At 44.6% G+C, this 25825-nt stretch overlaps 2 protein-coding genes across 9 annotated transcripts in view; one reads left to right on the forward strand and one right to left on the reverse strand.

The window, feature by feature from the left end:
* The window catches only part of SPAG17 (sperm associated antigen 17), a 97246-nt gene extending 95086 nt beyond the window's left edge, over positions 1-2160 (forward strand). For all 8 annotated transcript variants that reach the window (XM_085236361.1, XM_085236327.1, XM_085236346.1 and 5 more), the window contains one exon: positions 2033-2160. The gene's annotated coding sequence lies outside the window, so the exon portion shown is untranslated. The remainder of the gene's footprint in view (positions 1-2032) is intronic.
* Positions 2161-3452: 1292 nt separating this feature from the next.
* WDR3 (WD repeat domain 3) lies at positions 3453-25824 on the reverse strand. Its single transcript, XM_010718710.4, has 26 exons — positions 25654-25824; positions 24605-24814; positions 23923-24041; positions 22558-22636; positions 22102-22197; positions 20620-20730; positions 19512-19613; positions 19301-19398; positions 18308-18406; positions 17739-17969; positions 17355-17448; positions 16566-16667; positions 14037-14122; positions 13484-13619; positions 12729-12785; positions 11728-11828; positions 11132-11243; positions 10885-11019; positions 9273-9323; positions 8594-8659; positions 8071-8163; positions 7489-7536; positions 6024-6067; positions 5416-5544; positions 4844-4937; positions 3453-4236 (listed from the first exon to the last, which is right to left on the reverse strand). Exons 1-26 carry the CDS (start codon positions 25822-25824, stop codon positions 4081-4083), a joined length of 2820 nt encoding a protein of 939 aa, XP_010717012.2. The 3' UTR covers positions 3453-4080.
* Between the last annotated feature and the right edge of the window lies 1 nt (position 25825).

Here is a 25825-nt window from a genome sequence, read left to right on the forward strand (position 1 = left end):
CTATGGCTGTTCTGCTCAGTGGAGATACAGTAGAACCTCCCCAGCCCTGTCCCAAATCCTTCGTTTAATTGTCTCCACATTAAGCAGTAGATTTAGCCTTCTGGCAGCAGGCAGCTAGATTTTTTTCAGTAAGCCCTAATAAATCAGCCTCAGTTTAACACTCTTCCTAAAACCACATCTTACTGCTGACCCTTTGACGCTGACAGCAAGCCTAACAAGGGACAGCAGCCTTACAGACAGACACAACTTGGCATGTTCCAGCACACATCACCTTCTGCACACATTTCATACAGAACATCTCTGTATCCTAAATGAAACAGTGTCCATACATGGATAGTGGACACATCTTCCCTGCTAACAAGACAGCCTTATTGGGAATTTCTCATCAAACCACCGACCAACATGTTAAGCATTGGGCTGGTGTTTCATCTAACCCACATCAACTCAGGTGCTCTACAATATAGCCAAATGTGACAGTTCATAAACAGAAATCCTATGGATGTTTCTTCTCTGCTCAGCTTAAAGTTCCCATTTGTTACATTGACATCATCTTTTTTCTTTCAACTTTACCATCTGTAAGCCTGCTATGTTATCTAACAAGTCAGTAAAGAAATCCCAGCTGTATCTCATTTCCGCTCCTCTGGAGGAAAAAAAAAGACCACATCAGTCAGTTCTCAAAAGACTTCAGAGAGATGTGCACCTCTGTCTGCTGCATCTGTTCTAGGACTGCCCTGATTACTTCAAGCATAGCTTTTTCCTGTTTAAACATCTTCTTACCTTTTCAATATGGAATGTTATCTCCAGAGTAACAAACAATTGTATCTAGGAAGAATAGCAAATTTAACACCTTCCATCTTAGCAGCTTACAACTTGTAGCTCATCAGTTAAGGCAGTTTAGACAAACCTCTCTCGCACTGTTTTGAAATGGAACAGAAGTACTCACCTAGTCTGACTCCTCCCTTTCCCACCACAGCCCTGCATCAAAATACAGCTGTTGGATCATCCCTGTGCACCAGGTACACACTAATCTACTTTTCCCTGCCAAGCCTAAGCTCTGGAAATTCTGATCAGCATCACTTTCCACTAAAAGTTCCAGATGGAGAGAAATTAATATGGTATTCATCTCCCAGCTGACAATTCCAGATAATTGTGGAGACTGCTTTCTTCATTGCCATTACTGCAGTCTGATCTCCTTCCATTCTAGCAAAGTCTTTGTGTGAATGGCTTGATAATTTCTACCGATTTATCAATTATTAGCCACACCCCACTCCTCAAGCAGCTGAACCAAAAGCCTCTTTAAACATTCTTCCCCAAAATACCTCCTGCGCTCAAAATGCTGTCCATCTCCAACACATCAAAAAATCAGCATTGATGGGGGTCAGAAAACACTGACACTTCTATGTTAAGTCTCACATCATTTTGAACAGTCTTGTTCGGCTTCACCAAGACAGAAGTAAAGTCTTTGCAGAGTTATGTGACAACTTTTTAAGTCTGTATCATGTTTCCTAAATGATTACTATCACTAGAACCAATATTATTCTTTCCCATGACACCTAGGAACTTCCTTTGCCTGCAACTGATCACAAGTTTGCCACACCTCCCAGCAGAGACCAAGAATCAAAGATCACCAATGAAGCAACAGCAGCCCAATCTCAGGCATTTCTTTCACATTTTCTCAAGTTTAAAACATTTCACAAAGATTCTCTTAATACACTCAAAATGAAATACTGGCAGAGGAAGCTGCCAGTGAATGCCTTCAGTATTCCCAAGCAGATTGCCCAGCTTGAACTCCCGGTCATGATTTTTATTCCACTCAATTTATGAAATGAAAACAAACCCTTAATCTAGTTTAAGCCTATGCGAGAACCCGTTTTCATGTTGTTCCCTTCCAACAGCAACAATACAGGCCAGTTCTACTGAAGGCAGCCTGATATAATTATGGTGTTTCAACAACCGTACAGAAGCAGACCTTTTTATTATTATTTTACTTTTATGTCCTCTCATGTTAATTTTCTCTCCTCTTTCCCTACAGGTCAAAGCCTTGGAAGAATGATGTAAAAAAGCAGCAATATTGAATTACCCAAATTTTAGTCCAACGTTATGGAAACATTCCCAGTGTAGACTTTTTCATTTATTCAATCAAATTAACATGAATGAAAATTTTGTCTCTCTCTTATTCATGGGAAAGGTGGTCTGAAAGTTGCAGTGCCTTCTGTGGCTGCCTGAAATGTCAACAGTTGAAAAGATGATGGAATTTCAATCCCCGTGTTTGACACTCTGCACTGCAAGGGTGCTGAATGCTTCCTGATAGGTTTATTTTGTTTTTACAAGAGATTAGGTTTCTGTAGCCACCCTGAAGCACCTGAAACCCCCCACGAATACCAGGCATGCAGCAAGTTTCACTGAAGTGTGACTCTTTGAGCAAGTAACTGTAGCAAGTGCTGCTGATCTGCTCTGGCCTTCTAATTCCTACCTTTCTGCTTGCTTTCAGTCTGAGGCTCAACTTTCTGCACACAGACTGCTCACCTACTTTTAATTATTTTCAGACAGCAGATGGGGGCTGAGCACACAAAGTTATACTTGAAAGGAATTCTGTTTATATCCACTTATCTTCAAAGGTTCATTTTATCATAGTGGTAGACTGAACCACTTAGAGGTGCTATTTTCTTTTCCCCTTTTTGCTCCTACTCATGCAGCAGTCACTAAAATAAAGAACTTCTTTAGGAGATACCTTATTCTTATTGTTAAGTGCAGTTCTGCTTTTTTTTTTTTAATGTATTTATTTCCAGTGGCTTGCTTTCCTGTGCTTCATCCTTTTTCCAGTACCTAACATCCTAAGAAATAGGGAGTTTTCTCCAGTACATGCAGATGACTTTGAACACTTTACAGTGACTGAGAAGATTATGACTGGGGATTAAACAACAGCTTTCACTACTATAGAGAACATAAGTTTAATTGCATCCAAGTTGTTATTGACTGTCCATCTTTATACTGGACAGTCAATAACAACTTGGATGCAATTAAAAATTCAGACAAAGTTCTTGTTAGAAAGAAGATCACTTTTGAGAATCTGAATCAGACCTGTCAGTCTAAAAGTAATAATATTTTTTAGAACAAAGTGCCTCAGAAGCAGTCCCCACATTTACCAAACCTGATCACTGGGATAAAAGGGCAGCATACACAAAAAACTGATAACTGACCAACAGGAGTAGAGGCCTGCCCACTTAAATCACTTTTATCTGATACAGGACAAGTGCAACTTGTCCTGCAACAATTCTGTGCAATTTCCAATATATGGGAGCAGATACAATACAAATAAGCCCACAATTTCCATGCTTCATCTGCCAGTTGTTCAGAAGAGCACAATCCTTCACTGCAGCCCTTTCATTTTTTTCCCACAGATTTTACTTTCTGGAAAAAAAAACAATTCTTTAAGAACCAATAAAACAGAATGAGACAATCAAAGATTTACTAGAAAAATATCAGGACAAAATTCCATGGACAAAGTTGTTTGATAAAGCATATATAAACATTATTTAATAGAGCACAGTGTTTCCTCCATTCCACTGAAAAGTTAGTGGTTGGAGATGACTTCTGAAGTCTCAAAGCCTTGCCCAAATCCTCTAAGCACTTCCACAAACCATCAGCAGGTGTCAAAGCAGCACAGAATGTTGCCAGCTGCCTCCTATGGACAGGGCAAAGTCTGACCAGCAGCCCATGTGCTGATTCACTCCATTCAGTTAGCACGCTGCCAGCAGGCTGATCTCTTCTGGAGAAGAAACCAACTCCAGTTCTGTCAGGCATTTTGGTAGAGGAAAGGCATTGACCTTTGACAGCCACTTCAGAAACAGGTGCAATGCATACATACAGAGCAGAGCACAGACAGCTCATCTCACTAGGCAGAGATGATCAACCTGTGCTGGAAATGTCTCCAGCCAGGCAAGGCTGGCTATCCCACAAGGAGAAGGGACAGGCTTTGTTTCAGTCACCAAATATCACAGAGATGTTCAGCCACAATAATAGGTCCATGGCCAGCACTGAGGTTACTTGATGCCATCCAGTTGTTCCGGGCAGCAAATGCTAAACCACTGCAAGAATCATTTTCTCTTTCTTCTTCCTCTTCCTCTTCTTCTCCTCAAAACGGTCTGTAGCATCAGCAAAAAACATGACCTCATCCTTGGCCTCAATCTCTCTCTTGAGGTACTGGAGCCCTGCCATGTTGAATCCCAGCACGTCCTGTTGAGACAGACAAGCACCATGCTGTTGGGCACATCTCCAGCTCGCTAGGAGGTACAAGCTGCCTGGAACTGATGATACTCTGGCCTCTCTCTACTGAGAGATGATGAAAGCAAGACAATCCCCCACAGCTAATTAAGGCAACAGTACTTAAATGTAAATCTCATCTGAACAGGTGAACAACCTGCACTCTGTTCCCCACATTAAAAATAGCTATAATCTACTATTTCCTAAAAAGCAAGTTGTTGACAACCATCTGAAGACGTTCCTGGGAAAGGCATTTAACAGATTTGTAGCCCACAAATAAGAATAGAGTTAATTTACTTCCCACGTATACTAGAGACCCAAAGCACAATTACATGCATCAATAAAAAGCCATATAAAAGCAATAAAAAGTAAGAAGGGAGAGGGAGGAAGAGCGCACACAGGATCATCACCGCATAGTGTCACATCAGGAAAATAGGAAAGTGTAGCCTGTTTTCACAAGAAGAAGGTGAAAATGGGCTCTAGACCCCCAAGCAGCTTTCCTACTTGACTGCAAATGCTTCCAGACATTGGCCAATAGTGCTATTCCAGACTCTGGAGAAGGAGAGGTAGCAATACTCACCCGGGCCTCACTGACTCTGGAGATGGTGGTTTTCTTCAAATTTTCTATCACTGTCACCAGCATCTGGTTGCTTGTTATCTGCCCAAAATGTATCCTGGGAACAAACACAGGACCAGCAATTGACATCAGAGGCATGTCAGCACCCTGCATCCTGTTCAGCCCACTCCCAGATGATCAGCTGCCGCTGAGGGATGCAGCAATTCCTCATTTCCCACATCTTAATTCCCAAGAGACCACACCTTTATTCCCAAGGTGGCTTTCCAGGAGCTTCAGAGCCAGAAACTTTAAAAGTCTAAATCTTAAGCTGCACATCACACAGTCTTTACAGCTTCAAGAGAAAGAGTATATTCCCCAGCTCTTGTGCTGTCCCAAGGCACTGCCTCACAAGAGAAATGAGCACCTTTCTTTTCATGTAAGTGGCACAAAGTGAGTTCATGACAACACACTATAGAGGGGCCATGAGGAACAGGCAGACCCACTACTGACCAGAGCCTTCCTTGCATTCAGGATCTGGACAGTAATGAAAGCTGAACTTAGACCAGCAGACCTGTCTGGGCAGATGGAAGACTCACTTGAGCAAGAAGAGGAGAGCACGGCACAGGAGTTCGACTTCTGCACCCAAGTGAATATGTTCATTGAAGAGTCTGAGGAGGTCAGGGACATAGGAGAAGGGCAGCACCAGGAGAGACTCTTCCAGCTCACTAAGGAGAAGCAAAGGGATGGTAACAATAGTCTCAGCTACTGCAGAGCTATATAGATGAGCAAGAAATGTTTCCATGTGGGGAGGTTCTGACACAAAAGCTGTGCTGAACGCTCCCCATTGCTTGTCTGTGCCTGCCCACAAAGCACAGTGCATCTGCACAGCCCAGGGCCTTGGCAGCAAGCATCTTCTGACACAAAGAGGAGGCACAGCATTCCATCCTCTGCATCCCCAATTTCCTCTTCACATACACATACATCTCCAGGCAGCCAACACCCATATACACAAGCTTCGTTGAATACTCCTCATGGACAAATTCCCACTCCCCAGTTCCAAAAAAAGGCCGCCAGAGAGTAACCTCCACTCTTCAACACCACCCACTCAGCACAGGAGTTCAACACGGGACCCCAACCAACCCTGGACTCAGAAATCCAATTCTTTAGCACAGGCCTGTTCAGCAACAAGACTCTTGGGACTCACCTTGACTTGACCTTCTTGAAAACTTCTAGCACGTACTCAGAAGGCTGTAGCAGAGAAAAGACAACAGCTCTGCATACCAAGAAACATTCCAAGACAAACGTGCCTTTGAGGCTCATTTTGCCCAGTTAAAAACATGCAATCACATCTTGTGAGATGGATAGATCCATCTGAATGTAACAAACATAAAAGAAACCCCATCAGTTCCAACCAACTACCAGTCTTGGAAGTTCTCCCTCCATAAAACAGAAACTCAACCTTCTCAAAATACACCAAAATGGCAAAGATGTATTGGGAAAAAAAATTATATAAAAACAGACAATATATACAAAATTTTACACAAACTCATCTCCAAAGGTTTAATAATTCCTCCCCACTCCTGTTTATCTGCTTATTCAGTTAATGCAGAGCTGCCAAGTGCCAAAGAGAAGTGTCTCAATACTACATCATAGTATTTCATTCACTTCTGTTCAGCGCATGCAACATATAATTAACTACAACTATAGTCAGAAAGAAAGGGACAGGATGTAAAAGAATGTAAATTCTATATGGAAAGAAAGAGGCTCAGTAAAAGCTGTACCAGTTCCCTAAAAATAAACCTGGTCAATTACAACACAACCCTGCCTTGCACAGCATTGCCCTGCCCAATTGATTTCAGGTCAGAAAGCCTTCAAGTTGCCTGCACCTCCTGCTCATTGAGTCACAGCAATACGGTTGATACACTGGGTCAAGTGTTCGACACGTAAAGTCTGTCCCAAAAAGATGATGATAGACTGTCATGGCATGAAGTACTTTTGTTCATGATTTGACATTGTAAATGCTCACCGTGGTCAGCTCATCACATAACAGAATGTATCTTAACTTGTCAGTGTTTTTACCCAGCACTGGCACCTGGGTGTTCCTCAAGAACCTTCTCTGTACAAAGCAAAAGAGTTGCTACTGCTAAGCCACAGAATTTCACTCACCCCTGTTAAATCTATTTACTTTGCAGTTAAATATGCCTGTATTTACAGAGGAAGGGGGAGAATGGTTCTGGCTAAGTGCTTACAGATGTCAAGTGGCCAGGGGTGCACAATGACATTGGTTCTCAATTACCCATTCCACTGGGGGCTCAGATATTTTGTATCTGATGGCACAGCTCCCCTGAATATTCTATAGCATGGCAACCACTATGCTTGCCAGAAGCATGCATAGGAAGATTTTAACTAGCTTCCTGTAGCTTAGAGGAGCCACAACAACTGGCTCTAACTCTACATGATAAGGTCAAGACTACTATCAGGGTTATGTTTGGCTGCTTTACTTTTATTACGCTCATTCAAAAGAAAGTAAAAATATATATATATTATGTTCACTTTGCATAAATCCTGTCTTCCCATAGCAATCCAGTGTTCTGGCTCAGCCAGCAAATCAAACAGCCTCATTCCAGTTGATGATAGCACATGACCCAAGGCCTGAGCTTTCCACTTACTGTAATATTTCCATAGGCACGGAGAATGGGATTGGCAGGAAAGGGAACCTGGAGACACAGAATGGGTTAGGATGAGGCAGGTTATTCAGAGTGAAAAACATATTCACAGTGAAAAACAACCCACAGTAGAAGACAGTTTTTATCCAGTGTCTTCCCTCTTCAGAACCTCACTGAAGGCCTCACTTGCAACTGCAGGACAGGCTAGTTCTCAGATATGTATGAATAACTCAAAATATGTACAAATTTTCTTCCACTTCTTATTGTCACATACATAACAGACCTTTGTTTAGCATGAAGTGTTAAGATGAAGGCAAAGAATAGGCAGTGTAATGGGAGCATGGTCAGCAGCACAGATCTTACTTACATTCTACTGGGACTTTCAACATAAAAATCCTCAGAAAGAACATACCACTAACTATGCCTCAGGGTACAGTGCCATCTGTACTCTGTAAGATTTCAGCAAATCTCTGCTCCTTCCAGCTGTCCTGCTTTTATCTGCATGCTGAGCCTTTCAACCAAGATGCTAAAGTTGGAAAGATACACCCACACACCTCAGGAATGGTACTTTTCTTAGTCATTTACCTCTTTTCCAGCAGCTTTACATATGGCCTTGTGCTCCTTCAGTTTTGCCATCTCTTCTCTATACAACTCAATAGCTTCCATGATCCGCTCAGCCTGTGCAGCACAGAAACAGAACCATCAGTCACAAAGCACAGTTCATGTCCAACTGGACAAAGGCAGGGAGAAGCAAAGGGGCTGACTTGAAGCATCCCAGGACATCCTTCTCAGAAAGTAACTTCTATTCCAGACCACGCTACTACTCTGATCACATCAGTCATGCCCCGAAGGAGTTAAGCACCATCCACATTCCCCAGCTGCCCAGGGTGCACTCTGCTGCAGCTTCAGCTCTCCCGAGGACAGACTGGTCTTAGAGGCAGAGATGACTCTGCACCTTTATATCTCACAGAGCAACTCCTCAGAGCTGCTGCACTTATGGAACAGCATAGATTACTCCCCTTCAGACAGATACTCTGACCTTGTGACACCCCCACTCTAAGAAATCGATAAGGCACTAAGCAATGCTGGGTGACCCATGCAGTCTTACCGCTTTGATGGTTTCAATAGTCTTCTTCCCTGCCAGTCCCGTCTCTTCTTGTGTCTCTCCAGCCACCTACAAAACACAGTTTGCAGTTCTCTCCTGAGCAGCAGATACAACACATAGAGGCATCCCCAGCATCTTATCACAAAACATCAGCCCCATTCCCTAAGCTTGCCATTTCTCTGAAGAAATACAGGTCTTCAACTGCATAGCTTTTGCTCAGGACCAAATGCACTGTGCTATCTCAGAACATTGGGAGGCAAATAAGCACAGTTCTCATTTGACCAACAGAGGTTGAGTGATCTGCTCAGAGTCAGAACTGTCAACAACACAACCCCAGTGTCTGTGCAGAAGGGAATCAGGCTTTCCCACCCACCCTGCACCACACAGACCTGAAAGTAGCTGTCAGAAAGCAGCCCAATCTTGCTCTGGGGCTTGTGTGGATGAGAGCAAGGGAGATATTCAGTATCCACACCCCTGTATGGCAGTTTGGCCACCAGCTCCACACACTCCCGAAATTGTCTGAGCCAGTATCAGAGTCCTGGGGAATTTTCCTGCATGCAAATTCTCAATGCAACAGAATCACCAGTCCTCTAGACATTTCTTCTGTGTCTCTTAGAGAAATTCTAGACTTAGGAAGGAGCTCTGTACAGTCAGACTGACACACTCAGATGGCACAACTCACCACAGGTTGCTCTTCCTTTGCCACACTTTCTTCATATTCAGCTTCTCGTTGCTACAGTGAAGAGAACACAATGTATTAAAACTGGTGAGCAGGCAGCTAGCAAGTGTACAAGTTTCATCCAGACTGCAACAGAGTAGTGCAACAGAGCCTGCAGCTTCTTGCAGCCTTGTGCAAAAAGCAGGAGAGATCAACACAGCACAGAGATCAACAATGTCAGTGCAAAATCTGCTTATCCCCCGTTCCCACCCGACAGAGAACTTGGGCTGAAAAGACTGAAAGAAATCAAGGTCTCCAAATTAGATGCAGGAACAGCCTGCAGATAGCCCATCAGGCTGGGACCAAGACACCAGCAATTCAATACCAGACTTTCCACTTGGCGTGAAGCACAAAAGAAACAAGCTCAGGAAATTTCCAGAGCTGTCCTAGCCTGCAGGAGGAAAGAGCCTCCTGCCCACCATCTCTCATGTTCATAGGGCTCCATCAGTATGTAATTCACTACTGGTATATTCCTGCCCATTTTGTTATTCAAACTTGACCCAGAATATGCTTGTCTTATCTAGAAAAGGCACTCTGTCTTTCCTGTTAGTACCATCATTCACAGCATGCCAGTCACTGCATCAAGATGTTGCCTATGAGTCTCCTTGCAAACAGGCCAGGAGAAGAACAGTTTATTGCACATTTCTTAAACATTCCTGCTTCTGTATCTGCATCCTTCCCTCACTGAGGCTTGAGAACTTCCGTAAGAGTGGGATACAGAGCCAGACTCCTCTGTGGGATACAGTAAAAATAAGAGTTACAAACTGTGCCAGGCTAATTTCCCACTAGAGATGTGTAAAAATGTTTCCTCTGCCCCAAGGTGATCCAGCACTGGAACAAGCACTCAGTCTGGAAAACTTCCTTCCTTGGAGATGTTCTTGAGTCACCCAAGCAAGTGTCAGGGCAATATGACAGAGTTTTAGGATTTGCGTACTGTAAACAGGGGGTTAGACTACAGACCCCAGAGTTTCCCTCCCACTAGAGTCCTTCTGTGAACATGACTCCTCACACAGGTTCAAAAGGAATGGAAATGGCTTCCTGCAGCATCCCTGAGCTCCAGGGCCTGCTAGTGAAACAGAATGGACTACTCATGCTTGGAAAGGGGGAAAAGAAAACAAACTGCATTCAGCAAGAATGGTGCTCTCCATCACCCCACAACAGCCACTTGCTGAACTGAGTCCAAAACACTTCAGTAGAAGTGAGCACAAGAGAGTAAGAGAAGCTTGTTGACTATAGCCAACAAAACTGTAGAAAACCACAGCCATAGAAGAAAGTCTGAGAAGTGGGACAGAAGCACAGCAGAATAGAGAGCAAATTAGCCAGGCATCTGCAATGTGGTATAGGTAGAAGAGCACCAGCAGTACCTGTGGTGCTGTCTCCAGACAGCTTAAGGCAACAATGTAATCATGCAGAAGATGGCAGTCAACCCAGGCATCTCAGCACCAGGCTGTGGTTAGTGATAAGGAAGCCTGCCAAGCGTGGAGCCAGACTCTCCCACAGTGAAAAACGAGGAATTATGTCTAATGGGCCAAAAAGAAATCTGGAAGCTGTCTTTGGGAGGAAGAACACAACTCACCATCTCCCTCTCCTCTTCCAAGATAAGTGGCTCCCTTGTCCTCTCCCAGAGGCGCAGAGACTTGTCGTGGGATGCTGACACTACATAGTCTCCATTGGGACTGAGTGCCAAGCACCACACCTCCTGGTGATGCCCCTGCAAGTAGAGAAAAAAGGTAAGACATGAACAACACATCTCCCAGCTTCTGAGGAAAGTGCTGCCCACACAGAGATAATGCTTCATATCAAGAGCCTCCAAAACTTCCTACCTCCAGTGTCTGGATGTGCTCAAATTTATCCGCATCCCACTGCTTAATCTTGTTATCCTTCCCAGCAGTGAAGAAAAGATGGGATTTGGCCACAAACTGGAGATACATCACACTGGTAAGATAAAAAAGCAGGAAAGAAAGGAACCTCAGAACACATGTATAGGAGACAGCAGTGTATTCTAAAACCCTGTAGCCCTCATCACTACTTACTTCTGGGAAATGCTTTCTAACACCAGCCCACACAAATTTGGGGCTGGGACAAACAGCGCCATCTGCTGCCAGAGGGCAGAGCATCCAATGCAGCCAGTGAGGTGTGGCACAAGAACCCTGTGATCTCAGCAGCTACCAGACATCCCTAACTACCTTTGTGCTTGTGTCCTGCTGCCTTGGACTCTCCGTGGAAAGCTAAGCTCACAGATTTGGTGCTAATAAAAGGGACCTTGCAGCAAAGGTAGTAAAGGCTCAAATTCACCCACCTGGGGGATACTTCTGTTGGCCTCTCCCCACTACGCAGGACAAAAAGCTCACTGCTGGATCACAGCCCCTCAAACAACAAAGTAGCCCACAGCCCAAAGATGCTGTGGGATTTGACCAACCTGTCATCATGGGCAAAGAGAGAGCGGTGACAGTCCCCAAAATCCATGCCCCAAATCTTCACATTCCTGTCGGCAGACCCAGTTGCAATCAGAGTCCCATCCTGAAGAGAAATGCAGAGAATGGTGTGAGCAGCTGGCTGGCAGCCCTATCAGGAATCATCAATGGACTAAGCAGTGGCAAGGCACTGGCTCCTGAAATATGCCCTCTTGATCAAGATCTTTACTATGAGAGTGGTGAGGTGCTGGAACAGGCTGTCCAGAGAGATTGTGGATGCCCCATCCCTAGAGGTGTTCAAGGCCAGGTTGGATGGGGCCCTGGGCAGCCTGGTCTAGTATTAAATGGGGGAGTTGGTGGCCCTGCTTGTGATAGGGGGGTTGGAGATTCATGATCCTTGAGGTCCCTTCCAACACTGGCCATTCTGCAATTCTGTGATTCTGATCCCTCCACTTCTTCTCTCCTTAGCAAGGTGCATCCCTGTAGTAGAGACCCCGGAAAGCACCCTGACTCTTTTCTGAATCTTTACAAACACTTAAGATCTTAGCTAAAGCTTAGCATGTTTGCAATCCAAAGAGCTTCACTGCAAGGCTACCATTGTCCAAGAATGAACAGACATGAAGTTGCTCCATCTCAGCGCTGCTCACTGCTCTCGCTATCAAAGAGCTCAGACCCCACAAAGGCAGCTAGTAACTTCAGCAGAGTGTGTTGTACCTCTTAAGATGAGCCCTGGGAATCACAGCAGCACTTTAGTTTCTACTCCTTACATAATGCCCTGTTGAGTTCTGTAATAACCGCTGCTCCACGACCTTTCTCAGTGCGTACAGGACTGAGGACTGTATGATCAGGAGGGGCTTGCTGTGTCATATCAAGAAACTGCTGACTATGTCAGGAGCAGAGAGGCATCAGAAGAGCATTGCCCTAGAGGCACTGCTGCCAGCAGAGGCTCACACAGTCATCACCACAGCCCCACCTGCAGCAGATGCACAACTGTAATGATACTTACATAGGAGATGTCCATGCACAGTACTGGCAGCTTGTGTCCATACAGAGACAGGAAAAACTGAAGCAAAAAAAGGATGTCTCAGTTAGACATGCTGGGTGCACGCATGTGAAAATGCCAGGCTCCAGGCTAGCTCTGCTCTTCCTCAGGAGGGCTATCCTTCCAGCACCACTCTTGCCCTGAATACAGGTAGCAGCAAGGCCACGCTGGCAGAACTGTGATGGTGAAGATAAAAGAACCCAAGCAAGCTGAGCTAGCTAGTTCTGGCCAACACCATCTATGGTGTTTACCTGTTTCTCTTTGCATATCTATCACTGCTGGTCTGCCTTTTGTCATTTCCCTCATGCTCATGCGCTAATACACAAATCACAAAGCCACCACACTGCCTCAAACTGTACAAGAAAGATTTTCCTTCCCCAGGTTTTGCCTGTGCTATGCTCAACTTAAGAGCCACATGCAACACCAATTCACCTTATCCTTACAATTCTACATGGCTCTGGCATACCATCCTGCCTGCAGAGTTTGAGCGACCTTGCCATATGCAGGATCACAATCCTTTCCAGATAAAACGTATTTTCTCCCCAGCATGAGCAAGCCACGATTCTGTCAGTATTGTTGGCAAGCAAGCACAGGAAGTGGGATGCAAAGTCTCTCTTTGATTATTGTTGGGATCCTACAATAAATGGGCACTTTTCCAACATACTCCTCATCTTCCAAGCTATAGTTATCAGTGTCTCACAGCCCATACAGTCATGTACCTTGAGCGTGTCAGCGTAGAAAACTTTCACAGTGCAATCCAGTAAAGAGACAGCTAACAGTTTCTGGTTGGGGCTGTACCGCACACACAGAACATCTTCATCCAGCTGCAAGATGCGCACTTGTTTCATGGACAGCCTGGCAACAAGAGATTAAAAAAACAAACTCTTACCCCGAAGGAACAAGTTGAGAAAAGGCATGAATACAATCCCCACACTGCACCCTGGGAAAGCAGGCTAATCCTAACATGAAGCATCTTGTTCCTCATTAGGACTTGAACAAGAGAGGATTGGAAACGAGCACAACATTGCAGGCTGACAGAGTTCACTGTTAGATGTACAGCTTGTGATTAGAGGCTACACTGTATGCAAGCAGGGGACCACAATGTAAGGGGACCTCACATAAACTCAGACCTCCACAGAAGTCTGCACTGACACTTCACCACGTTCCATGCACATGTCATTGGCCCTTCTTGTGGTGCACAGCAAAAGCCAAACCATCCATCAAAGAGAATAAATACTGCAGTTTAACTCAGTCAATGGTTTATTTTCTCACCTTTTCTGAATGCTGCTCTCATCCTTCACAAGCTCAAAATCCCAGAATTTGACACATTTATCAGCACCTCCTGTCACAAAACCACGCTGCAGGGGAAAAACAAAGTTATTATGAAATCAGTTCCACTGTAACACAGAAATGCTACAGACATGACCTGCCAACACACCAGGTTTTTGAAAAAGGCTTCACATTCCCATAGCTTTTATGATTAAAGGACACAACCAGGAGCACTTGCTCTGGTTGGAACACTCATTACCAACTGGCTGAGCAAAAACAATTTCAGGAACTCTGGCAGGCAGGTCTGAGGCAACAACTGCAAATGTAAAACAAGACATGGACTAAAACTTCGGAACTGAAAGTCATCTCAGCTGTAGGTAATGAAGTGCATTATGGGAATGAGCTGACACTCACTGTTATCCAGTCACAAACACCTCATCATCATCACAAGCACAGCCTTCCAAAGGAAGAAGAAAACATTACTTTTACATTAAAAACAAGGGTAAAAACTGTCCCACATGTTTTAATCTGCTGAGTAAATGAATCACAGGCAGGTTATTATTTGCTATGGCTTTGATTCCACTAAAAGCAACATTGCAGCTTCTAGCTTAAGAAAATGAAGAAAAGCATAATAAACAAAGAGAAGAAAAGAGAAAGTTGGTACAAACCAACATGAACCTGAATTCTGGCAATAGAGAAAAATACTTGAAAAAACAAAACCACACAGACCCTTTCTAGAGATGGCTGTAAGAGCTGTTAAGCAGCAAAGCTCAAAAAGTGTGTGGATTCAGTAAACATTTCTCATCTGTTGTGCTCATGGAAAAGTCATGCATCATAATCATAGTACAAGACTCCAAAAACTCACAAGACTGTAAAAAGCAGCTACTCGTGTCAGATATTTATAAATCAATGGTTTCACATTCACCAAATCTAAAATTTTTATGGAGCAGAACTGGGTACTCTTTAAATCATCAATACTCATGCTCAGTAAGTTTGGAAATATGAGGAAAGATTCAGGAAGAAACCAATAAAACATCAGAATTCAGACAGAGTAAGCAGGCAGGCCTGATAATTGTGAGCATACTCAACAGAATAACAGGCACTTGCAATTTCATCAAACAAAGGAAGTAAAATTAAATTTTAAAATTAAAACAAATTCAATTGAAACAAGCTTAGGGAAAAATAATATGATGGAAATTACCCTTTTCCTTAGGAGTAATGCTGTAGTTCATATAATCACAGTATGGTTGAGTTGGCAGGGTCCTCTGGGTCCACCTGCTCCACCCCTGTGCTCAAGCAGGAACAGCCAGAGCAGGGTGCCCAAGACCACTAACTTGCCCTAACCACTAACAGTCAGTCAGCTTTTGAAGACCTCCAGCAAGGAGACTCCACACCCCTCTGGGCAACCTATTCTAGAGCTTTGGCACCAAAATAATGAAGAAGTGCTTCCAGATGTTTAGAAAGAACCTTCTGTGTTGCAGTTTGTACTCAATGCCTCTTACAACAGCCTGCCTCTGTCTTCTGTGCACCCTTCCTTCAGACACTGATATATATGTAGGGAAGCAAGGATCTAAGCTCAACATATACATCTACTGCAATGCAGTGCCCCAAATTGGCTTTAAGGAACATGGTGGATTATTACCTAACAACACATTCTCACTGCTGAGAGGTTGTCAAAAGAGCTAAGTAAGTCCTTCAAAAGGAGCTAACACATGCATTTGGCACTGGTATAACTTTCTACCACACCATGCATTCAGATTCAGGGCCACCAGCACAGAAAAGATTGCAGTAGCATAAAAAGTACCACAAGAATGATTAAGAGCCTGGAAAGCACATCCTGCAGGAACAGACAGGAAAAGTCTAGCCTAAGAATCATCAGATAAATGGGTAATATGGTCACTTGCAAGAGTGCAACACAAAGGAAAAAGATAGCACTGTGTTAACAGGATTTTTTAAACAGCAAATGAACATGGTAGCAAGTCCAACAGCTGGGAGTTAAAGCTCAGCAAGCAGAAACTACAAAGAAGCAGAAAGTTTAACACAGATTTTAATAGTGAAAAACAGCTTTTCTTTATATCCAGCCTAAATCTCTCCACCTTTAGTTTGAAACCATTTCCCCTTGGTCTATGACAACAGACCCTAGTGAAGAGTCTGTCCCCTTCTTTCTTACAGCCCCCCGCAGCAGACTACAAAGGGTTGAAGTTCTCCACAGCTGGAACACATCAATAACACATGCCCTGCTGCACACACAGACCTTGCTGGGGAAGTCGAAGTTCTCGACCATACAGAAACCAGGTGAAGCAAAGAGGATGGCCCACTTCAACATGAAGACTCACTGTGATGTGCCATCCAAGACCAGAGAGATATTTCAGACTTCATATCTGCAGTTGAAGTTCTTAGACGGTACCAGCTGCATCCTTCACCTCCCATGACATTCCCACGCTCACACCAGTAGCACAAATATAGCACTACAGGAAGGAGCTACACAAAAAGGCATGGAACAGATGATGCTTACAAATCTGGCTGAGTTACCTGGTCTGGCGAAAGAGCAATGGACCACACAGCCCCATCATGGGCATTAAGTGTCTCCATCAGACTCCCAGAAGCCAGGTCATACAGCTGCAGCTTCCCTGTCTGGGGAGAAAGACACACCACAGAGGACAAATCAGACCCTCCAACTTCATGATATACCTGAGGAACAACTTACGGAGCATTAATCAGATCTGCAAACAGACCTGAGCCTGACCTCTTAGAGAGGTCTCCAGAAATGGCAAAGATTAAAACTGCCCAAAGCAGGGCTCAGAGACAAAAGATCTGAGCTACCAGCGGTGAGACTCCAGCAGTGACAAAATAGTCATGTATTAATGGAAAAACAAGGCTCCAAAGGTAGAGGAGAGCTCAGAGCAAATATTCCCTGGCTGCACAACACACAAGAGGAGTCACAGTAGCACCTTACTGGCAGCAGAGTTCTTGCTCCATTTGAGCTCTCTGAGCTAGGCAGTCACTTCTGAACAGGCTACGACAGCTCCTAACACATCTGCTGCCCATCTCTTGAACTTCATTACATCACTGTTACACACAGAGAGCCAAACTCCTGATGGAGATCAGGGACTTCCCAAAACTCTCTTCAGCTGCCCACCTCAAGCCATAGGAGCTACATAAAGACTCAGGGAACAGAACAAATGCAACAAGGGTTTTTACATCTAAAACAGAATACTCCAGAAAATGTAATATATTTTCATAAAGGCTGCCTTAATGACATTTTCAGAACATACTCTCAGACTTGGGCTGAATCAGGAGTGCAGAGGGGACACTATTTACCTTGGTGCCAACGATGACCTGCCGATCTCCCGGGACAAAGAGCGAGCATAGCGCGTACTCACAGTCCATCGTTCGGATACACTGCAAAGTTGATCTGTGGACAAAGAGTTCAAAAGCTCTTTTCACACAAAATCTGGTCTGCTGAGTGAGACATGCTCCAGAGCTGCATCCCCCAACACCTTTCTTTTTGGCTGGGGCCAGAAGATACTGTATCACCATGCTATTCTGTTTACTTCTTTTACTTAAGAAAGGAATCAATACTCTATTTTATATTTCTCCATCATTCCCTCTTCCTTATCGCTGGATCTCCAAACACAGCATCCATAAGTTCCACGAGACTAACATGCACAGGGTAGAGGGGACTGACATGATTGCACAGCATACCTGTTCCAAATCTTTACAGACTCTGCAGCTCCTGAAAGAACAGCAATGTTATCAGAGCTAAAAGCTAATGTCCTGACATCGCTGCGGTGGCCTCCAATGGTTATCCTGGATGCACGGACAGCCTGCGGGACCTGTGCTGACAGGTTCAGGCTGTGTAACTCAATGATGTTGTTCTGGAGCAGCAACACAATCTTCAACTCTTCTTTTGGAGAGAGAATCATGTCAAATGACCTGTTTGATAAGACAAATTAGATGTACACAGAGATGTACACAGGGGCCATAAGACAACATGTAGGAGGAAACAAGTATCAAGAACAACTGAGAAAGAAGAATATGGACAGAGTGGGTGCTATGAATAAGTGCAAGCTAAGCAACAGAAGACTGCAAGGAGGTCACCATTTGGGTCAGTGCAAATGGACTGGCAGACCACAGTTGCCCTCCACTCAGCTCCAAGTTGAACAGATATTGAGGGGAAGCTTCTTCCATCTCCTCCATAATGAGCTGTACAAAGCTCTTCCCAAGCAGCTTTACAACCACAGCACAGCCTTGTCAGCAGGATTTCAACTTACTTGATTTTAGCAGAAGCTCTGATGTTAGTGACCCGCTGGATCTCCTCCTGCAGGCTCAGCTCCACATTTCCTTTATGCTCATCTTCTTCAGACTTCTGCCTAGAAACATCAAGTAATGGAGGGCGAGTCAGGTAACTCAGCACAGACAAGCCAAACTAAGACAAAGGGACCACTAAGCTCCCTGAAAACAACTGCCTGTTATCCAGCAGCATTAATTGTTTTTTTTAAGAACAGAGCGAGACAGCTAAGTTCAGGCTGTTAGGCATGCTAAGGAGTCAAACAGTTCCAAAAAAAGGCAGCGTCCTCTGGGATACAGTCAAAGCACTCAGCAAGGCACATTACAAAGATGGATACAAAAGAGACAACAGCAAGCTGTGTTCGACTGAGATCAGTTTCTGCTCATTTCATACCATTCCCAAAAGTCCACCTTCATCGCCAAAAAGTGACTTCAAATGTATCTATCTGCTCTGTGCTTTAGCTTCTATAGTGGAGCCAGAGCTCCCTCAATGGCTACTGTGAAGCAGTCATAAAGCACCAAGATACTCAGAGAGACATTTAACACAAAGTAGCCTTTCATAAAGTTCTGATCTGTATCTCTGCCTGCTGTACAACAGGAGATGAGGTATCAGGGTCACTCTGACTTCTCAAATGAAACTCTCATTCCAGTATATCCTAACAGAGATTTTATTTGACACACTAAGCAGTGCAAACATGAAAGTCAGGTGGAAGTGAGAAAAGAATATTTTCTGCCCATTTCCTTCCACACACTACCTTTTTTTGGAGGGGAAATACTCAGAAGGAAAGTCTCTGGTAGTAAATAAATGTTGTTTAGACAAGTGCCAAGGATTCACAAGAACAGTGCCCCTAAAATACAATAGCTGGCACAGACAGAATGACCAGTAGTTTGGAGTTCAACCATTTTGTCATGCTGCTTGAGGTATAACAGTTTTCTGGACATAGACAGTACCCTCATACACCTGGAAGATTGCTTACTTGGCTTTTTTCTTTGCTTTCTTCATTTTCTTTTCCAATTTTTTCTTTATTTCCTCTTCAGAAAGCACAGAGAATATTTCTAGAACAGCATCAGTCCCCTAGAGATAGAGCAAACAGTCAATACATGCAAAGCCTTAGCTGGCACTTACAGAGGAGGCTCTTGCAGCCCTTGGACCTTGTAACTGAGTAGCAGAGCTTCCCCATTACTTACATGGCAGGCCAAAATCTTGCCCATTCGGTCCATGGCAAGAGTAACTACTCGATCTCTCCCTTCCCGCATGATGGATCCAGCTTTACTGCACTTTAGGAGACGCTACAGGAAAAGAAAAAGAACCTTGGTCTGGAAGGCCAAGTGATCTTCCCAGGCACACTGAGAAACCTGCTTCGAAGGGAGGTCAGGAGGGAAAAGACAGGGGAACAAACCTACAAGGTCCTGGTAGATAGCAACAGACAAAACACGTCTGTGTGAGCTGCAGATTATCTTCTTTATTTTTCAAGTAAAATGCAAGAAACACTGACAACCTCAACAGAAGAATAATTTGATTTCACTTGCAAACCAGAGTCATTTAAGAAATTAAGCTGAATTTCCATGCTGCAAAGGGAGCAGAGCATAGCTTCTCTGCCAGAAGATGCAAAAAAGACAAAGGACAGGCAAAGGCAAAGGACTCTAAAATTGGTGTTTAAAAGAAGTCTTTTGAGAGGAGGTAAAAGTCTTTAACAAGGCCCACTATCTACTGCAACCACATGCAGTCTGAAGTCAGAGAAAAATTCCACAAACTTTCTCCAGAAAGAGACTCAATAAAGTCTCCACCAGCAGCACAAGTGGGAATGGCTTTGAACAATCCCATCCGATGCTAGGTTGTGATTGTGCCACTCTGACCCCCATGTTTCTATGCTTCCACTTACTGACATGCAAAACTGAGTGAGAGCACTAAGCTCAGCAGCTGCCAAGTAGCTACTATTTCATTCCTATGCTGTTTAATGAAAGAGCTCTGTTAGCACTGAGCCTTCAAACACTTGCTAATCCCTCCTTCTCCAAATAGAGGGCAAAGAAATTGGTATGTGCTCTGACACAAACACTTCTCATGTTCTGCAAGTAGGTGAGGGCAGCAACTACTGCTGAAGAAATTACCAAGTGATACAAGAATTAACACATTTTCCCTAACAGGCTAAATATGACACTTGGTGTATAAACTCAACACAGACAACCAACGTATCAGCACTTCTCAAACTCCTGTTGGAAGCTGCAAAGCTGCAAGCAGCACCATGTGAATAGCATTATATACACCATCCCAGACAGCATGAAAAAATGAGCTTACCTCCTCAGGACTCTCATCCAGCTCTAGTGTCTCATCCTCTTCACTGTCTTTTCCTGCTCCTGGTGAAGATCCTTTGCTTTTCTTGGATTCTGGCTCATCAGGGTCTTCTAGCTGTTCACAGACAAAAATCCATAAGAAATAACTTAAACCACAAGAACTAAGGTGTATCAGTTCCCATCTCTGAATTTATTCATGCTTCATCTCCCTGGAGCAACAAGAGGTTAGTATATATGGCAACACGTGGCCTACAGTATGCCTGTAAGCACAACGCTCTATGTCCTGCCCTCCTCATCCCACAACACGGTCTTCTCCAGCTGTAATCCAGATGGCCAGAAGAACACACTTTAGAAAGTTTGTTCTGGAAGTTCTTGCAGCATCACATGCAAATTCAAAATACAGAAGACATCAAAAGTCTAACTCAAGAGCAGCTTCTGGACCCCTGAGACAACAAAGACACCAATTCAGTTCTGTTTCCCAGAACAGCAACCAGATTTAGAATCACAGAATCACAGAATTGTAGGGGCTGGAAGGGACCTCTAGAGATCATCGAGACCAACCCCCCTGCCAAGGCAGGTTCCCTACACCAGGTCGCACAGGTAGGCGTCCAGGCGAGACTTGAATATCTCCAGAGAAGGAGACTCCACAACCTCCCTGGGCAGCCTGTTCCAGTGCTCCGTCACCCTCACCGTGAAGAAGTTCTTACGCACATTCGTGCGAAACTTCCTATGCTGCAGCTTATGTCCATTTCCCCTCGTCCTGTCTCCACGTACCACTGAAAAGAGACTGGCCTCACCACTATGGCCGCCACACCTCAGATATTTATAAACCTGGATCAGGTCCCCTCTCAGTCTTCTTTTCTCAAGGCTAAACAGACCCAGTTCACTCAGCCTTTCTTCATAGGGGAGATGCTCCAGGCCCTTCACCATCTTTGCGGCCCTCCGCTGGACTCTTTTCAAGAGATCCCTGTCTTTTTTGTACTGGGGAGCCCAGAACTGGACACAATGCTCCAGATGAGGCCTTACCAGGGCAGAGTAGAAGGGGAGGATCACCTCCCTCGACCTGCTGGACACGCTCTTCTTAATGCACCCCAGAATGCCATTGGCCTTTTTGGCCACGAGGGCACACTGCTGGCTCATGGCCAACCTGTCGTCCACCAGGATGCCCAGGTCCCTCTCTGCAGAGCTCCTCTCCAGCAGCTCATCCCCCAGCCTGTATTGCTGCATGCAATTATTCCTCCCTAGGTGTAAGACTCTACACTTGCTTTTGTTGAACCTCATCCGGTTTCTTACTGCCCAGCTCTCCAGCCTGTCCAGGTCTCGCTGAATGGCAGCACAGCCTTCAGGCGTGTCAGCCAATCCTCCCAACTTCGTATCATCAGCAAACTTGCTGAGGGTGGCCACATTTAACACGTCTCAGACCCATTTTAGTCCAAAGATAAGCAGCTGAGCAAGAGTGTGAGGGGCTACAGAGAGAATGCCTTACCTCCTGGATGTAAGTGATATCCCAAACTCTCAGTTCACTGTCAGCAGTCCCAGTGATCAGACGTTTCTCTTCAGATAGCAAAGCCATCCCCCAAACCTGTTCAAAAGCACAATGAGAAGAATTGGTTTATGACTTCTTTGGCTATCATAACAATACCAGAGCATCCTTAATTGAATTATTTAAATGGGAACCTAGAGAAGTCTGGATCTAACTGGGATCTCCTGTAGGGATACCTGTATTTGAACTGTCACCCCCGTATGTTGGTAACATACCAACATAGTTTGGTTGGATAGTTTGGAAGTCTCTCATTTTCTTTTCCCTAAAGCTTAATAACAACCAAAAATATACCAGAGTTCCAGTTCACAATCCCTTAGAGTGAAAAAAACACATAAGGTGAGCCATGACCTGCAATGCAAAACCCCTCCATCCCTATGGCTCTCTGCACTTCCTCTTTACCTCAGTACGGTGTCCAGCTAGAGTTTTGAAGCAATGCTGGGTATCCAGGTCCCACCATTTCACCAATGTGTCTTTGCCACTGGAACAAAAACAAAAACCTCAGAATGAAGAAAGATTGCCAGACTACATGGTATTACATAAGCTGAGAAAAGCTGAAGAAATACAGAACCTTAAACATGTTGTAATGTATCACTGACCAGCTGCTCAGACTATGAACACACTGAATTTCAAATCCTATGCAAGGAGAAAATTATAGCAATACAAAGACGCTGTGAAAGAGGTATCAAAACAAAACAAAAAAAAAAAAGCACTCCCTTCTCCAGATTCAGCTGCACATCCCAGCATCACAAAGCCCCCTTTCTAGCTTCTAGCTTTGCCCTGAAGGGCAAAAACAATCAAATTCTAGTGCAGATCAAAGTCTAAAGCTGCCTCCTCCTCATTCTCAACCTGTGCATTAACCAGGCTACAACAAAAACAGCCATCTTCACTTTGAGTTGCTCTTCCCAATGGAGAATTAAAGCTCTTTTAGTTCCTCAAGGCTCCTGTATGATTAAGCAACCTTGAAAACTCTCGCTTGTGGCTATATCATGCTAAAGTAATGCTAGAAGTGCACGAGAGAAAAGTAATTTGAACATTTATGTAGACTGCTTATCTTCACCCTTCTTTAAGCAAGAATATCTTTTGTCAACTGATTATTATTGAAGGCACATGATCATCTTGCTGATGTTTAACTAAAAACCAACTCAGTAAAACACTGATCATCTTTTAATTAATCCATTTAATTATTACCTATTAGGAAGCCATTTTTTCTGTGACACTGCTGCACAAGCTACACATACAGAAGATAAGACTACTTAATTATTTATTTAGCAAAAAAAATAGTGGTATACAAAATAAACACATTATTACTATTCATTGTTATAATAATTCTAAGCTGCTAAGTCTACCGTTAAAACCTTTTTCAAATGTTACTTTCCAGAATCAGCTACTTGTCTTCTGCTTAACATACCTGGAATTCAGGCATCAGATTCATAAAATGTGTGGACATGCTGGAAGATTTGAGAATTCATTTCTTCATCACAATATAATACAGGTCTCATACATATGGGTGCGGCTTTGAGTAACCTGGTCTAGTACAAAGTGTTCCTGCCTATGGCAGGAGGTTGAACTTGGTGGTCTTTAAAGTTCCTTCTAACCCAAACCATTCTATGATGCAAAACAATCTCATCTTTTTTGAGCAGGTAAAGCACAGAAAAAGCTGTGATTCTAGAAAAAAAATACAAATGGCTACAGCACCTAGAACATATGAATAGCAAGTAAAAGTGATTATTTTTCTAATTTACTGCTACACTCAACCTGGCTTACCTGGTGACCAGCAGGTTCTTCTCTTTCAAGAAAAGGACTTGAGTGACAGCATCCTTGTGTCCCTTCAGCCGGTACAAACCACTCTCATTGATGACATCCCACACAATGACATCTGTATCCTGAAACAGATAAAGTGTCACCAAGGGACCGACGTCTGAGACTGAAGAGACTACTTAAAAATCAAGCTTTCTCACTCTGAACTGGAATGTTAAGGATGATGAATGTAAATGACAACTCCTCTATTGATGAGCATTCAGACCAATAAATGCACCTCTGTCCTGGCTTGGGTCATTTTACTACTCCTGACCTCACAATCTTCTTCAACTTCAGTAGCTCTGCTAGTACCCTTCTTCTGAGCCCCAGACTCTCCCAGCTTCAAACTCCCTAACACTATTGTCATCTTGCAGCTCCAAATCCTCTCAGTGCCATCACAGCATCATAGAATTATATAATGGCTTGGGTTGGAAGCCATTATCAAGTTCCAACCTCCCCTTCCATAGGCAGAGCCACCAACCCCCAGATCTGGTACTAGATCAGGTTGCCCGGGGCCATCCCCTGCTACAGGCAGATGCCACATCACCTCCTTAAAATACCAAACATTTTAGCCCAGGTCAACTTTCCCTACAGATCACCTCTTTTGCCCTTTGTGAGAGGGCTTGTCCTCATGATGAGCAGAGCTCACCTTTGAGCCGGACACCAGCCGGCCCCCCAGCTGGTCATACTGTAGCGCTGTGACCGCAGCCTTGTGTCCGTTGAAAGCAACGCTTGCTTCCCCACTCAGGAGGCTGAAGATACGGATTGAGCCATCTTCATAGCCAACAGCCAAGTGCAACCCATCAGGAGAGGGGCGGAGGAAACTGACCTCATACTTGGAACCCTTAAGGATAAGAACCTGTGATTTTTAGGAGACAAAAAAAAATGTTGGTAAATGATACATCAGAGCCAAATACACAAAAGAAAAAACACAACAACAGAATATCCCAAGTTGGAAGGGTCTGATAACGGTCTGACAAGGGAGCTCAACTCCTGGCTCCACAGAGTACCAACCAAAATTTAAACCCTATGTCTGAGAGCGATGTCCAAACACTCCTTGAACTCTGTCAGCTTGGGGCTGTGCCCACTGGGCATCCTATTCCATGCCCAACGCCCTGTGGTGCAGACCCTGTCCCTAACCCCCAGCTGCCCCTCCCCTGACACAGCTCCATGCCGTTCCCTCGGGCCCTGTCGCTGTCACACGGAGCAGAGCTCAGCGCTGCCCCTCCGCTCCCTGTGAGGAGCTGCAGCCGCCATCAGGCCTCCCCTCAGCTCCTCTGCTCTGAGCTGAGCACACCATGGGACAAACAAACCAAAGGAATACATTCTGCTCTCGCACTGAACTCCCAAACAAGCACTTCCAATGCTTTAGAACTTTGTTCCTCAGCTTCCTGTGCTGCATGCAGTGTAATGAGCCCCATTTTACAAGGCAGACAGCAGTTAGCAGTAATTTCTCTCCGTCAAACAGCAAAGCGGTACAGCGTGAGACCTAGAAACCAGAAGCCTGCAGTCCTTCCCTCGCGTTTTCCCCGAATTACGCAGTGACAGAACATCCCGTATCGGTAAGGATCACCAAGTCCAGCTCCCGGCCTCACGCAGCACCACCCAAAATTCAGATCCTACGTCTGAGAGCGGCGTCCGAACGCTCCTTGCAGGCTGGCAGCTCAAGGCCGTGCCCGCCGCCCCGCATCCGCTCACCTTCTCTCCTTTCCGCACGTCCCACACGAAGACGTGCTCGCAGGCCGGCACGGCCACGTAGCGGCCCCGCTCGCCTCGCAGCGTCACGAAGGCGGCGTTGCCCTTGGCGCTGCCCACCAGCCCGAAGAGCGCGGCGGGCGCGTAGCGCAGGTACTGCTTGGTCAGCCCCATG

This window comes from Meleagris gallopavo, chromosome 1 (genome assembly GCF_905368555.1).
Source record: "Meleagris gallopavo chromosome 1, MGAL_WU_HG_1.1, whole genome shotgun sequence".
Lineage (NCBI taxonomy): Eukaryota > Metazoa > Chordata > Aves > Galliformes > Phasianidae > Meleagris > Meleagris gallopavo.

What these genes read in the sequence shown, in the direction of transcription:
- WDR3 (XM_010718710.4), bottom strand. Translation starts at nt 25,824, where the DNA reads ATGGGGCTGACCAAGCAGTACCTGCGCTACGCGCCCGCCGCGCTCTTC. An exon ending in ACGTGCGGAAAGGAGAGAAG is followed by an intron (nt 24,815 to 25,653) that starts GTGAGCGGATGC and finishes TAAAAATCACAG; the next exon opens with GTTCTTATCCTTAAGGGTTC. An exon ending in TGGAAGAGGAGAGGGAGATG is followed by an intron (nt 9,324 to 10,884) that starts GTGAGTTGTGTT and finishes TCTTCACTGTAG; the next exon opens with CAACGAGAAGCTGAATATGA.